This window comes from Erythranthe guttata, chromosome 13, assembly GCF_056151865.1.
Source record: "Erythranthe guttata isolate IM_541 chromosome 13, IM_541, whole genome shotgun sequence".
NCBI classification, from domain to species: domain Eukaryota; kingdom Viridiplantae; phylum Streptophyta; class Magnoliopsida; order Lamiales; family Phrymaceae; genus Erythranthe; species Erythranthe guttata.
In genome coordinates this window covers 4,922,418-4,937,491 of record NC_142545.1, presented here as the reverse complement: position 1 = coordinate 4,937,491, position 15,074 = coordinate 4,922,418, and the positions used below count along the sequence as shown (strand labels likewise).

The window sequence follows — 15,074 nt, the reverse complement described above, 5'->3', positions numbered from 1 at the left end:
CAATGTAAATTTTTAATTTGGGGGTGGGAAATTACTTATTTTTATGTGCTTTAGTTGTTTGTTAGTTTACATGCCTTGGGATTTTTATTTTTAGCTTAGTTATTTTTTTCGCTTATTTATTGGTTTAAAAAAAATTGTGGTTAAAATAAATGCTTCGATGAATCATGTTGATGAAAGATGGTTGATGTTTAATGATGAAATTGCTTCTTTTGTCTTGATTATGATTGAATTTTGGTGAGCTTTCGATTCAAAGTGTCGTAGGAATGAGTCATTGTTAGGAATCATGAATTATGCCTTGCTTTGGTTGAAAGTTTTGTGCTTTAAAACTTGGAGTTAATTTATTCTATATCATATGATGTTCGGTTTTAGAACTTGCCTTAGGAATTGCAAAGTGAAATATTGAATCGTTGAGTAAATTGGTAAGTGGTTTGGGCTTTCTTTGAACCGTTTGAGCCATTCAAGCCTACTTTTAAATTTTTATCCTTTGAACCTTGATTGGGCGTTGGAGAAATGGTGTTCTTTCATTTAGCCATGTTTAACGGGTAGAATAGGTGGAGATTTCTTGTATATATCCCTTGGAGTATGGTCACAAAAAAAATGTATTCCTTTTCTTCTTCGTAAAAAAAAAAAGAATTTTTTTTTAAAAGGAATAACTATAATAAGAAAGAAGAAGAAGAGGAGAAGCATAAGAGAATGAAAGGACTTGAGAAAAATTTCAAAATAGAAACTTGAACCATCACTCCAAGAGCAAATGTGGAGACTTTTGATCTCTTGAACATCGAGTTAGGTAATAAGTCTTTAGAGGTAAAGTAATAATTCCAAAAGCTATATCTCAGCAAAAATACGTCGAGTCAAGAACGAAAGCCAAAAAATCTTTCAGTGCAACTCTTAGTTACTAATTGTGAGATGAAAGGAGCAGAGTAGCCACCTTTACCCATATTTTCTACCTTGTACCAGAGGCTCAACATTTGAAAGGCAAAAAGTTCCAATGATCCCAATAGCTCAAGTATTTGATATTAGACGAATAAAGAAATTTGATGAGTCTTTGGAGTCGAACATTATATGTAAGAATGCATTTTCTCCATTTTTTAGATTACAAATATAGGATACTTGGAACGATAGCATCGTTTGTGGTTTTTAGCAACGGTAAGTGAATAAGTATCTTTGAATTGCGAGCTTACAATTTTTGAGAATTATCATGATAATTGCAAGTTCTGAAAATGTGAAGTTAACCATTGATCTATGTGATGAGATGCATTTGGTGATTGTGTTGCTAGTTTTTGCTTGTCATCAAGCATTTCTCTCACCCTATATTTAATCAATCATCTCTCTCCCTCTATATCTCACGTCTCTCTCTCTCTCTCGTGCTTCTCTGTTTTTTTTTTTCTTTTAATTTTTTTTCTTTATTTATTGATTTTTTATGAAAAAATATTACAGAGAAGGAAAAAAAAAAGATCTTTTTAAATTATGAGAAGATTTCTTGGTGAAAGAATTAAAGAGGACAACAAACATCCCTTCCCCCTCCCAAAAAAAAATTCAGAAATCTAAAATTGTAGCCGAAATTCGCATTGCGTCTTCCGTATGTAGAACCTTCCCAACGTTTGTTATTAGCAATTTAAGTTTGTAGGTTGGTTTAACTTCATATGTTATTTGAAGAATTGCGTTTGGTGTTGAGATTCGATTCCTCTGGTTTACAATTTGGAAGGTATGTCTTAAGTTACATTTTACCAACACTTTGTTTAATGTTTTTGTTGTTTGCAACGTGTTCCATAAACAATTTTCTTGTTGATGTTTTTAATGATTCTGATTTTTTTTTCAGTTTGTTGTTTGCATTTGGCGAAGTCATAGGTTGTTTATTGCTTGCAATTCAGTAATACAAGCTCAACTGATTTTTTTTCTTCAGTTTGCTATTTGCATTTGGCGAAGTCATAAATAGTTTTTTGTTTGCAACTTAATAATGCAAATTCTATATTTTTTTTTCAGTTTGTTGTTTGCATTTGGCGAAAACATAGGTATGTTATTGTTTGCAATTCAATAATACAAATTCTAATTTTCATTTTGCTATTTGCAGTTCACGAGTCATAGGCGTCGCAGTTAAGGAGTCATAGGCGGTGGGGCGGTGGTGCGGTGGCGTATTTTTAGTACGAGTTTGTAAAATAAATAGTATTTTTTTTACGAATTAATTTAACTTTGTTGTTAATATTTGGAAGAGACAGGTTTTAGAATTTGTTTTGAAAGAGAGTTTTGTGGGATATTTGATTTGATATGACGAAGGGTATTTTGGCCACAATAAATATTATTAATTTATTAAAATATAGAGATTTTGACTTGGATCTATACACATAAATTATAAGTGAATCCAAAAATTAATAAATGCATAGGAAAATTAATAAAAACACGTGCAACGCACATGCACTTGTCTAGTTCTATGAAAAACACAAAACAAATCATGGATCATGTGCACGGGTCAAATTCGAGGGATACATTCACATTTGCGGTTCAACCACATAATAATTTTTCGATATTATTAATACTCAAATTTCACTTATGCAATGCACGAGATATGCTTTCCAATAATAAAATATAGTATCTTGTAATCGTCTAAATAAAATATAATTGACACGTTCTACTTAAAGCAAAAAATATGTAAACAAACCCAAATATCATGGACCTTCGTCTACAATGTTGTCTTAAGAAGTGCAAAAGTAGAATTCATTAATGAAACAAACAACTAAAAATATTAAGTTGATGGCATAACTATCCATGCCATCATGCACCTCGATATGGGAACCTTGAGAAACATCCTTGCAAACCACATTAATAGCACCATATAGTTAAATAAACCTGTCAATTAAGAATTTTGAGAGACAAAAATAACCAAAACCTCAAAAAAAAAAAAAAAAAAAAAAAAAAAATCCAATGAATTTAGATATGACGTACCGTCATATTGTTTGAAACACTTATTTGGTAGTAACATTGGATGGTTCACCAGATTCGGATTTGATGAATATCTTTATGTCACCTTTGGTCTTAACTTTTGACAGTGCAGCATATAATTGACTATGACTGGAGGCAGACCTTGGTAGATACACACCGACATGTGATAGAGTTTGAACTTGACTTTTATTGATTGACATTGCAAATGAAACAACCAACGGATACTGTCGTCTCTGAAATCGAAATGGTAAAGTAGAGTTCGATGGGACCATTGTCATTCGAGGAATGAATGCCATATCACCAGCCTTTTTGCCGGAAATAATCTTGCAGTTAAGAACGAAGGTGTCCATTTGAACAATTGTAAGCATAGTTCCCTCGCACAATCCTCCAGCTTGATCAATGGTTCTTATGAGCATGACAGGCACACCAACCTTGAGTTTCATGTTATGAGGAGGGAGTCCTGAGCACGATAAGGTATTGAGGAATTCGACCGGATAAATTTCTTCATTCATGTCCGAATTCAATTCATCATTGCATATACTATCCGCGCTCAAACATGTCTTCTCTTCCCCAGGTAAAAGAGACAATAAAAAATTGTTCAGATAGTCGACGCTTTCATTAGTCGGTGCAAGAATAAGCCTCCCCTTAAAATAACTCGGATCAGAAATCCTACTCAATAGATGTGGATAAACAAACTGGATTAGCTCTCGAAAGGAATCTCCCGAATCGCTAATTAGCATGTGGGGCGGAATCTCAATCGCACCATCATTTTGCTCTTCGGCATTCCGATTACCGATACTTAATATCCACTCTGCAAATAACATATTATTTCATAACATACGAAACGATAAAATGAACTATTGATTTGTGTAATTTTTAATTAACGCCTTACCAATAGGTACATCGTATAGTTTAGATGTTTTCGATGAACTCGGTGATTTTCTCGTGTGGTCCATCTGATCACAAAATCCGATGTTTTCAGTTAATTTCTACACGAAATAGTTTAAGTCTCATTTGGTTGCCAAGACAAGAATAGTCAATATAAGATTAAATAATCTAATGACAACCCTATTATTTTCTCTGACCCTAGGACATCGAACAAAAAAGACCCCTCTAAGCAAGATAACTCAAGATAAATTGTGATAATATAATATTTTCTGATCGACCCAACAAGTTATTGAAGATAACAAACAACAAATAAAGTCCAATTATTTAGTTAATAATGACTAATCTCCCAAACCAAACGAGGCCTTACTATTTAAATTTCATATCATAAACTCATATTACAGTTTATTATACAGAAAATTCAATATGTCTCAAGAACGTTCTTATTCAATTTAATAAACAAATCAAATAGAACGTTTCGTAAATAAATGAATCAAATCGAACGTTCCGTAAATAAGTGAAAACATGATGATGGTAAATGAACATAAACATATGATGAATACACAGTGAATGGATCACAGATTCAAGAAACTGGATAGTTATATGTTCACCTTCTTATGTTCGACTTGTAGTAGAGAATTGGTACTGCTCTTCTGTATTCAAGTTCCTTGTAAAATACAACTATATATATAAAATACATTGTTCAAATATTTTCCATGAATAAATATTATCACGTAATTTGAGTAATAATCTTTTGGTGATTTTTAAGAATATTTTTTTTTTTTTTGTGGGAAAAGATTTTTTTTTTTTTTGAGGATAAAAAAATATTTCATTAGCTCATTTCCGAGCAGAGGATTGACTGAATCTTGACGGGAAGAGCATCTAAATTACATGGACCTTTCTTAGATAGTGACGCTACTTCGTGAGCTACCCGATTACCTTCTCGAAATATATGTTGGACTGTAAAAGCGGCAAAAGTCTCACTCATTTGTTTAATATTCTCAATGATATTTCCATATTCGGCTCGTGAGCTTGATCTTCCCTGGATGGTTGCAATAATCTCTTGTGAGTCACCTTCTAAAATGATCGCCGCCCAATTATTTTGACAAGCCATTTCGACAGCCAATAAAGCCGCTTTTGCCTCTGCCGATGCAGGATCCAAAGTGGATTTCAAAAACCGCGACACCCATCCTACGCATACACCCAAATTCGATCTTCCTATAGCTCCAAAACAGCATATTCCATCCTTGTTATTCACCGAAGCATCAAAGTTAATTTTCACCACATTTGGCTCGGGGGGAATCCATCTCACTAAGGGTCGATTGCGCAAAAGGCATGAGTCGAGTACTTGCGATGTAGCTGTATGTAGTTCATTCCAATATTTCTTGGAAAACTCTACTATATTCATAGCATCGGGAATTGTACCTTCAAACACTCGTTTGTTACGGGTATACCAAATTGCCCAGCACAGTAGTATGCATTGTTCAAAAGCCTTGGAATCTAGCTTCTTTTTTACTGTACGCAGCCATGCACCCAACTCAATTTCCGATGTGTGATATGTCGACAGCGGTATCCCACTCAATGCCCATACTTGACGAGCAAAAGTACAATAAGCAAAGATATGCATAACATCTTCTCCCATTTCATCACAAAAAGCACAACGATCAACTTCCAAGACCTTGCGTTTCATCAAATTTGTGCAAGTAGGCAGCAAATTTTTACATGCTCTCCATAAAAAAATCTTAATCTTGCTTGGTAGAGTTAAAGCCCATATCCATTTCCAGTCTTGAGCATTGTGAGAATTCGAACTATTACCAGGTTGGCCACCACCATTTTTTCGGATTCTAACAGCCAAATGATAAGCACTACGAACTGAGAATAGTCCATTTCGATTATAATGCCAAATATAGCGGTCTGAGTGCACTAGCTTACCCAAAGGAATAGCAAGAATTGCTTTGCAATCGTCTTCAAAAAAGATTTCTTGGATTAAGTCGGACTTCCACAGCCCTGTATCCTCGTCAATTAGTTCATTTACTTTCATTTCCGGCTCCCTATCACCAATGGGTGTGAAAATCTGAAATGTACTTTCTCTCGGCAACCATTTATCCTTCCAAATATTAACCGAACGCCCGTTGCCGATTCTCCAACGAAGGCCGGCTTTGACTAGGTAAATAGAACTGCATAAGCTTCTCCATGTATACGAAGGATTCGAACCCAAAGAGGCATCTAGTACACTTGTATTCGGGTAATACCTTGCCTTTAGGAGTTGGCCTAACAAGCTTTCGGGATTCTCTAATAATCGCCATATTTGTTTGGCGAGAAGGGCTGTATTAAATTCGTCCAGCACTCTAAACCCAATCCCACCTGATTGCTTGCTATCGCACAACTCCTGCCACTTTGTCCAATGAATCCCTTTCCCGTGCTTATTTTCCCACCAAAACTTAGCCATATAATTTTCGAGTTCCATTGTGAGATAACCTGGGAGTTTAAAACAGCTCATAGCATAGGTTGGGATCGCCTGGACGACTGCTTTGATAAGAATCTCTTTACCCCCTTTAGACAACCACTTTTCTTTCCATCCTTGGAGACGTGAGCGAATTTTATCACGAATATTTGCAAACACCTCTCTCTTGGATTTACCGACAACTGCAGGCAAACCAAGGTACTTCTCGTGTTTATTCACCACTTCCATGGGTAATAGCGCACGAACTCTGTCAATAATATGGTTGCTTGTGCTCTTGCTAAATACAATACTTGATTTATCAAAATTAACTACCTGGCCGGACGCATCTCTATAGATTTGGAGGATATTTTTTACACACATAGCTGAAGGTTCATTTGCTCTACAGAATATCATCGTGTCATCCGCGAAAAGAAGATGAGAGACTTTCGGAGCACCTCTACAAACCGCGAGACCCCGCAAATTACCATTATTTTCCTCTCGACGAAATAGTGCACTCAAAGCCTCAGTGTAGAAGAGAAACAAATACGGGGACATGGGATCCCCTTGTCGAATGCCTCGTTTCGGTGAAAGGGAACCAAAAACCTTGCCGTTTAAGATAAATGAATATGTCACTGTAGTCACACACTTCATGATCAGCTCTACCAACCGAGTATCAAAGCCTAATCGCAACATGACCTTTTTGAGGAAAAGCCACTCTACTCGATCGTAGGCTTTACTCATGTCTAGCTTTATGGCCATATGATCTGCTGGGCTTCGTTTCATATAATGTGCGACTTCATAAGCTACGAGGATATTGTCTAAGATTAGCCTAGATGGGACGAAAGCCGATTGTGAATCAGAGATAATCACGTTCATAAATGGCTTTAAACGATTAGTTATAGCTTTAGAGGCTATTTTATATACCACATTACTCAGACTAATTGGACGAAACTGGGCCATTCTTTCGGGATTTGTACACTTTGGTATGAGGACAATATGTGTGGAGTTGCAGCTGGGTGGAAACTCATTATGGTTAAGGAGACGTAAAACCCATTGTGTCACATCTCGCCCTACTGTATTCCAGAACCGTTGAAAAAATAAAGCTGGAAATCCATCTGGTCCTGGAGACTTAAGTGGGTGCATGCCATCTAGTGCCACCTTTACTTCCATAGCCGTGAAATCCCGATTTAACTCATCATTCATGACTGTAGTTATCCTTGGTTCTATAGATTGTATAACCTCATCCAGAACCTTCTCTGACGGATTACTGGACGTAAATATGTTCCGAAAATACTCAGTCACAATACTCTCCAAACCAACATCATCTTCGCACCATTCCCCGGTCGAGTCTCTAAGCCCCAAGATTGTATTTTTTCTTTTTCGTGAAGATGCCTTAGCATGGAAGAATTTCGTATTTTTATCTCCCTCTTTTATCCAGTGTGCTTTGGCTCTTTGTCTCCACATCATTTCTTCCTTATCTAGCAAGGCATCGAGCTCAGATGAGAGCCCTTTAATTTGCTGACTTGTATCTTCCGTAAGAATCTCTTTCTTAAGCATATATATTTTCTCCTTTAATCTATCAATTCGTTTAACCACACCTCCAAAATATTGTTTACTCGAGCACATCAATCCCTGTTTACACTGCTCCAGCTTATTCCAATGACCATATTGTTCATTTAGAGGTGTGTTTGACATCCAGTTTTCTTTGACGACTTTTGCGCAATCCGGTGTCTTCAACCACATAGCTTCAAACTTAAAACCGCGGCGTCTCCAACTACTAACTCCTCGGCTACTGTGATTTAGATCAATTCGAATCGGCAAGTGATCTGAATTGAGAGCATCAAGATGTATCACTCTATAATTAGGAAACTTGTTCTTCCATTCATCGTTAGCGCAAGCCCGATCAATACGCTCTCTTATTGTATCCGGGGATTTTCTATTGTTGGTCCAGGTAAATGGAAAGCCTGAAAATCCCAAATCCATCAACTCCGATTCGTAGAGACACGTACTAAACTCATGGATTTCACGAAAAGAAGCCGGTCTGCCTCCATTTTTTTCTAAACTTGCAAGAATAGCATTGAAATCACCGGCACACAACCAAGGCTTGTTTGATAGAGTTGCTAGCTTTCGTAACAAACTCCACGACTTATGTCTCTCCATCTCGTTTGGGTCACCATAGAAACCCGTAAATCTCCACTCATTATTCGCCGCATCATCATAGACGTGAACGTCAATATGATTTTGTGAAAAGCTTTGAAGAACCACTGTGATATCCCTCGTCCAAAGAAGACCAAGACCCCCCGATGCACCTCTCGCTCCCACTGCTATTCCTTGAAGACCAAGTTTTTTCGTTACCAACTCAAAATTTCGAGTAGATAACTTTGTCTCTGACAAAAAGATAATTTGAGCGTTATTGGCGCGGATCAGATCGCCGAGTGTACGCAGCGTTCGAGGCCCCCCCAACCCTCGACAGTTCCAGACGAGGCAATTCATGGTGTGTTGCGATGCCCTAGCCGTCACAACAAAATAAACCCAAGTAACAAAACCTAACTAGCAATATCAGATCTGTATGAAATATATTCCGAAGGAGCACCCTTGAAATAATTCGTACAATCAAATCTGAATGAATTTCCGAGAAGGTGAGAATCAACACAAAAGAAAAAGGGAATGACGAACCAGAAAAATAGATCTGCCTCTCATCATGAGAGAAAAGACGCCTCTCATGAAGAGAGAAAACAAATTTTTAGGAACTGTTGTGGGAAAAGATATTAAAATATGCTAATCTCATGGGATATACAGATTTTTTGAAAATCTGCAAATATAGAGATAGATACATAGAAAAATCTGCCCAAAGATTAGGGCAGCCATGCAAATAGTTAGAAAATTGAGATAAATAAGTAAATAAAATCTACTCAATAATAAATCTTATTAAATCTCTTTGGATGTGAAGATTAGTTAGAAAAAATAGAAAATTGGATGGTATTTTGGTTGGATTATACACACATACCGAGGATATTAATTTACATTAAAAGGACTAAATAACAAATTGAATTAATAATGAAAGAATAGGAAAAAATAATTAGATAATTGAGAGCAATATAAGAAATTAAATAAGATATGTATAATGAATTTTCTAATTATTTACGCATGAATAAATAATTAGAAATTTGAATCCAATATAAGAAAAACTAAATAAGATATGTAGAAAAATATTTAATAATTATTACGCGGGAAAATACTAATTAGAAAATTGAATCCAATATAAGATCCACGCACACGCAAACATAGGAGATTAGTCAGAAAAAATATTGAAAACATGTTTAAAAAATTTAATGGAATTTTGGTTGGAAGATACACCAAGGAGATTAATTCACATTGAAAGTAAGAAAGTAAAAATTGAATTAATAATTATTAAAACTAGTAATTCACTCGTGCGATGCACGGGATCAATGTTTTTTTAAAAATTATTTTGGATAAAATAAAACGAACGAAAACTTTGAACAGTTGACATACATGTAAATAATAGCAAAAAAATATTTTATTGAATCAAAATATACATTTGTTTGTGATTTACCTTCATATTCACTGAAAATCTTTTGTGAACACAACATTGCTCGTAAAGTTAGTTATATCGCCCGATTTTGAATTCATAAATATCTTTATCTCAAATCTACTTTTAACTCTGGACATTGCGGCATACAATTGTCTATGCCACCCTAATATTGACACTAATATTTCTCTAACAACAACTACTAATACTAATACTAAAACCAACATTGATAATACTAATATCAATACTAATATTAATACTCAAACCAACACTAATAATATTAATATCAATACTAATCCTAATATTAATACGATGATTAATACTAATAGTCTAATACTAATATTAATATCAACACTACTATTAACCAACCCTCATTAGGAGAGTTGGTACCTAGCATTTATCAATAGGGTAAAGGTTTAGGGTTCGAGTCCCCCCTCCCATGCTTCCCCTTGTAATGGACTTGAATTTACTCAAAAAATAAATAAAAAAATTAACATAATATTCATAATAATACGCCGATTTTAATACGAATATTTAATGTTTAAACTAATACGCCAATACTAATAAGAACACTAATGCTCGTACTAATACTAATACTAATACTAATACTAATACTAATACTAATATTAATACTAATACTAATACTAATACTAATATTAATACTAATACTAATACTAATATTAAGACTAATGCTAATGTTAATACTAATACGCCAAGACAAATCTGAATTCGAATACTAATAATAATACTAATAATGATAATAATAATGATAGATACCGATACCGATACTAATACTAATACTCATACTAATACTATTATTAATACTAATACCAACAATAATAATGATAATAATAATGATATTGATGTTGATACTACTACTGATATTAATATTGATATTAATATTAATACACATACTGATACACATACACATATTGATACTGATACCGATGCCGATACTGATACTAATACTCATACTAATACTATTATTAATACTAATACACTAGGCAAAAACACAGTTCTGGCGACGTTAAAATTTGCGACTAAATCAAAATCGTCGCACAGTTGCGACGATTCCCACTACATTAGTCGCAACAGTTTAAATCCCGCTTTTGACTCAAAACCTTTGCGACGTAACTGGATTATCGTCGCTGTGTTGCGTCGAATCGTTTCCTAAACGTCGCAACTAGAAAACAAAATAATTTTCACATATTTTTTAGACGAAAAAGCGACAAACGTCGCGCAAAGTAATTTTTTTTATTTTTAAATTATATTATAGCGACGAAATACAGAGAATCGTCGCAAGGAGTTTGAAAAAAATATTTTTTTTCGTCAATCACTGCGAGGAAATGTACGTCGTCGCAATTAGAATAATTTTTATTTTATTTATTATGTTACCCTGCGACGAATTGTGACTAAACGACGCAACAAAATTGCATTTATTTTTTTTCCCGTTGCGTCGATTTCGTAAAACGTCGCAGTTAGAATAAATTATTTTCCCTTTATTATTTTTTAATAAATATTGCGACGAATATTTATCTGAAACGTCGCAAGTGTTTTCTCTTTCCCAAATTTTCGAGCCCAGATTGCTACGAATATATAAACGTCGCAATGGAATTAACTTTTTATTATTTTGTGGCGACGATTGATATGAAATCGACGCAATGAATTAATTTAAGATTTACTTTTATTTCATTTTCGCGTCAATTTAGTGGAATTCGTCGCATAAAAGAATTGGGTTAAAACCTAATTCGTTTCAGCCCAACTCTCCTCTCTCTCTCTCTCTCTCTCCGACTCTACCGTCGCCGGTGGCGGCGTCGTTCTGCCGGCGCGATTCCACCATCACTGGCCACCAAAGTGCGCTAATTTCAATTTGTAATCTACGCCATCAAACTCCCCTCTCTCTCTCTCTCTCTCTCTCTCTCTCTCTCTCTCTCTCTCTCTCTCTCTCTCTCTCTCTCTCTCTCTCTCTCTCTCTCTCTCTCTCTCTCTCTCTCTCTCTCTCTCTCTCTCTCTCTCTCTCTCTCTCTCTCTCTCTCTCTCTCTCTCTCTCTCTCTCTCTCTCTCTCTCTCTCTCTCTCTCTCTCTCTCTCTCTCTCTCTCTCCCTCTCTCTCGCTCCCTCCATCTTTTTCTCACTCTCTCTCTCTACTGTTAGGGATCTGTTCCGGTGTCTTGCCGCCGCCTCTGCCGTTGCCTTGCCGCCGCCTCGTCGCCACATTTCCCTGCCGACCTCTCCCCTCGTAGTGAGTGCCTTTAATTTCTGTAATTTTCCTTTAATTTCTCCCCAATTACAAATAAAACAAAGACAAGGTGTATGGATATTTGTGTATGTGTGCTGATTTTGTGTGTATGTGTTGATTTAGTGTGTATGTGTCTGCTGATTTTTTGTGTATGTGTTGATTTAGTGTGTATATGCGTGCTGATTTTGGGGTGTATGTGAGGGTGTATTTGTTATTTTAGGGTGTATTTGGGGGTATATTTGCTGATTATGGAGTGTATTTGCTCATTTTGGGGTGTATTTGGAGGTGTATTTTTGGGGTGTATTTGGGGTTTTCACTTTGGGGGTGTATCATAACAGACTAAATATTCCAGCTGCTTCGTACTGCAACGTACCAAATTTTGATAACGTCTATTTTAAGTTTTTAACTGCATATTATATATTAAGCTTTCATTGATTTCAACCAACTTGGAATTAATTAATTAATTACATCTATTTTCAATTTCTAGGACAAAATCAAAATGGAAAGAAATATTGTTGTGAGTTGTGACCTTCAATTTGTTTTGTGCTCTTAATTAGTACCGATGGACATCATGATCTTGTGATTTTAAGAATGATAAATTAAAAATTACGAACAGACCATTGAAAAACATTTGTAATTATTCAAACACGTGGCCAATCCATGGTTATAAGCTTAGTTTCGATGACGAACATTTTCAATGAAAATTTCTCCTTTCGTTCCGTTTGTTTGTGATGTATTAGAGCGATTAATATTTGATTATCTGTCGGGGAAATCGAAGTTTCTGTTCTTCTATTCATTCATTTTTCTTTTGGCCGTCTTGAGAACTTAATGATGACTACGTTGATCTTTCATTTGAATCTTTATTTGATAATGCACTTATGAACAACTCTCTTAATTTTTTTGACTTGTTGACTGAAGACACTCATTGCTTTGAAGAAAGGAACACAACTAATCAAGTATAGCTGGAAAGGGAAGCGCAAGTTTTGTACATTTAGACTTTCTCGGGTAAGAAATTATCCTTTCCCTCACCTTTACCACGACAAAGTTTTTCTATATTTATTTAACTTTATTGTCGCATGTTAACGCAAACTTATATGATGCAACTTATCTCTTCCTTCCGATTTTTATGCGTTCTAAATAGTAGAAGACAATCTACATTTCCATCTATTAAAAATACTTATTAAATATTGAATAATTCTTTTTAGCAATTGATTTATAAATAAATCAATAATTATGTAAAACTGATTATATGATTATTATGTTAATAAAAGAAATATTTGTGTGCGTGGTTCCGTAAAATTTCTTCTCATGGAAAAGTGGTAAAGGGTAGTATTGGGAGTTCGGAAAATTTCTTCTCATTTCGATTATTTTTTTCTCTATATTAATTAATGCATTCTACATGATAAAAACAATATTTTGAATAACTGAAATATTTGTCATGCTATTTTTTACCAGCATCAGTAAGACTATTTACTTACTACAAAATGGCAAAGGATAGGAGTTGGGTTTTGATAGATGGTCATCGATTAGATGCATTTCAAAAGGGTTGTGAAGAATTTTTGGATTTTGCTTTTAATAAGGCTGCGATTGATAATAAAATACGATGTCCATGTCGAGATTGTGAGTGTAGAAAAATTGGGGATCGGGAATTTGTCCATGGACATTTATTTTGGAGGGGTTGGGATAAATCTTATGGTTTAGGCCAATGGATAATGCACCTAGAGTCTGAGGAAGAATATCGTCTCGGGCATCAGGTTTGTAAAACAAATGAAGCTGCTGATTTCAGAATTTCTGAAGTTGAAGAGGTGAATGAAACTGATGGTGGTGCGAGCGGTCATGAGAACATGGAAGAATTGTTTGCTATTTACTTTCTATTATATGTGTCAATCTTCTTTTTTCTTTTCCTTTAGCAATTTTCTTTTGCTATTTAATTTATGTTTAAGTATATAAATCTTAAACTTATTGTTATTGTTTATCATATACTCTGAATAATAATTAGAGACAAAAAGAAATTAATAATGAATATTAATTGATATGATTCTATATAATGTTTAAATGGAAACTATATTATTGACAAGTAGTAGTACCTACATTTGACTCATGTTTTATGTATCTTCTTTTAATTTAGTATTAGTATTAGTATTACTATTAGTATTACTATTAGTATTAGTATTAGTATTAGTATACATATCAATATCAATATTAGTATTAATATAAATAACAATATCAATATCACTATGAGTATGAGTATGAATATGAGTATGAGTATGGGTATGAGTATGAATAAGAGTATGGGTATAAGTATAAGTATGGGTATAGATATCAGTATCAGTATCCGTATAAGTATCAGTATCAATATAAGTATCAGTATAATATGAGTATCAGTAACATTAATAGTATCAATATCAATATCAGTATCAGTATTAGTATTAGTATCAGTATTAGTATTAATATTAGTATAAGTATTAGTATTAGTATTAGTATTAGTATTAGTATTAGTATTAGTATTAGTATTAGTATTAGTATTAGTATTAGTATTAGTATTAATATTAGTATTAGTATTAGTATTAGTATTAGTATTAGTATTAGTATTAGTATTAGTATTAGTATTAGTATTAGTATTAGTATGAACATCTATATTAGTATCACTATCAGCATCAGTATTAGTATTAGTATTAGTATTAGTATTAGTATTACTATTAGTAGTAGTATTAATATTAATATCAGTATCAATATCAATATTAGTATTAATATTAGTATTAGTATCACTATTAATATCAATATTAATATTAGCATTAGTATTAGTATTAGTATTAGTATTAGTATTAGTATTAGTATTAGTATTAGTATTAGTATTAGTATTAGTATTAGTATTAGTATTAGTATTAGTATTAGTATTAGTATTAGTATTAGTATTAGTATTAGTATTAGTATTAGTATTAGTATTAGTATTAGTATCAGTATTAGTATTAATATTAGTATTAGTATTAGTATTATTATTAGTATTAGTATGAGTATTAG

At 33.9% G+C, this 15,074-nt stretch overlaps 1 protein-coding gene and 1 long non-coding RNA gene across 2 annotated transcripts; one reads left to right on the top strand and one right to left on the bottom strand.

Moving 5' to 3' along the window:
* Nucleotides 1–2,960: 2,960 nt before the first annotated feature.
* On the bottom strand, nucleotides 2,961–4,465 carry LOC105953775 (uncharacterized). Its single transcript, XM_012977453.2, has 3 exons — nucleotides 4,434–4,465; nucleotides 3,830–3,893; nucleotides 2,961–3,748 (listed from the first exon to the last, which is right to left on the bottom strand). The coding sequence occupies exons 2-3, from the start codon at nucleotides 3,891–3,893 to the stop codon at nucleotides 2,961–2,963; spliced, it is 852 nt and encodes a 283-aa protein (XP_012832907.2). The 5' UTR covers nucleotides 4,434–4,465.
* A 7,100-nt stretch (nucleotides 4,466–11,565) lies between these two features.
* On the top strand, nucleotides 11,566–13,174 carry LOC105953784 (uncharacterized). The gene is made up of 3 exons (XR_016029039.1): nucleotides 11,566–11,687; nucleotides 11,969–12,056; nucleotides 12,972–13,174. It is a non-coding gene; the product is annotated as an uncharacterized LOC105953784 (long non-coding RNA).
* Nucleotides 13,175–15,074: the final 1,900 nt, after the last annotated feature.

What these genes read in the sequence shown, in the direction of transcription:
- LOC105953775 (XM_012977453.2), bottom strand. Translation starts at nt 3,893, where the DNA reads ATGGACCACACGAGAAAATCACCGAGTTCATCGAAAACATCTAAACTA. An exon ending in ACTATACGATGTACCTATTG is followed by an intron (nt 3,749 to 3,829) that starts GTAAGGCGTTAA and finishes TGTTATTTGCAG; the next exon opens with AGTGGATATTAAGTATCGGT.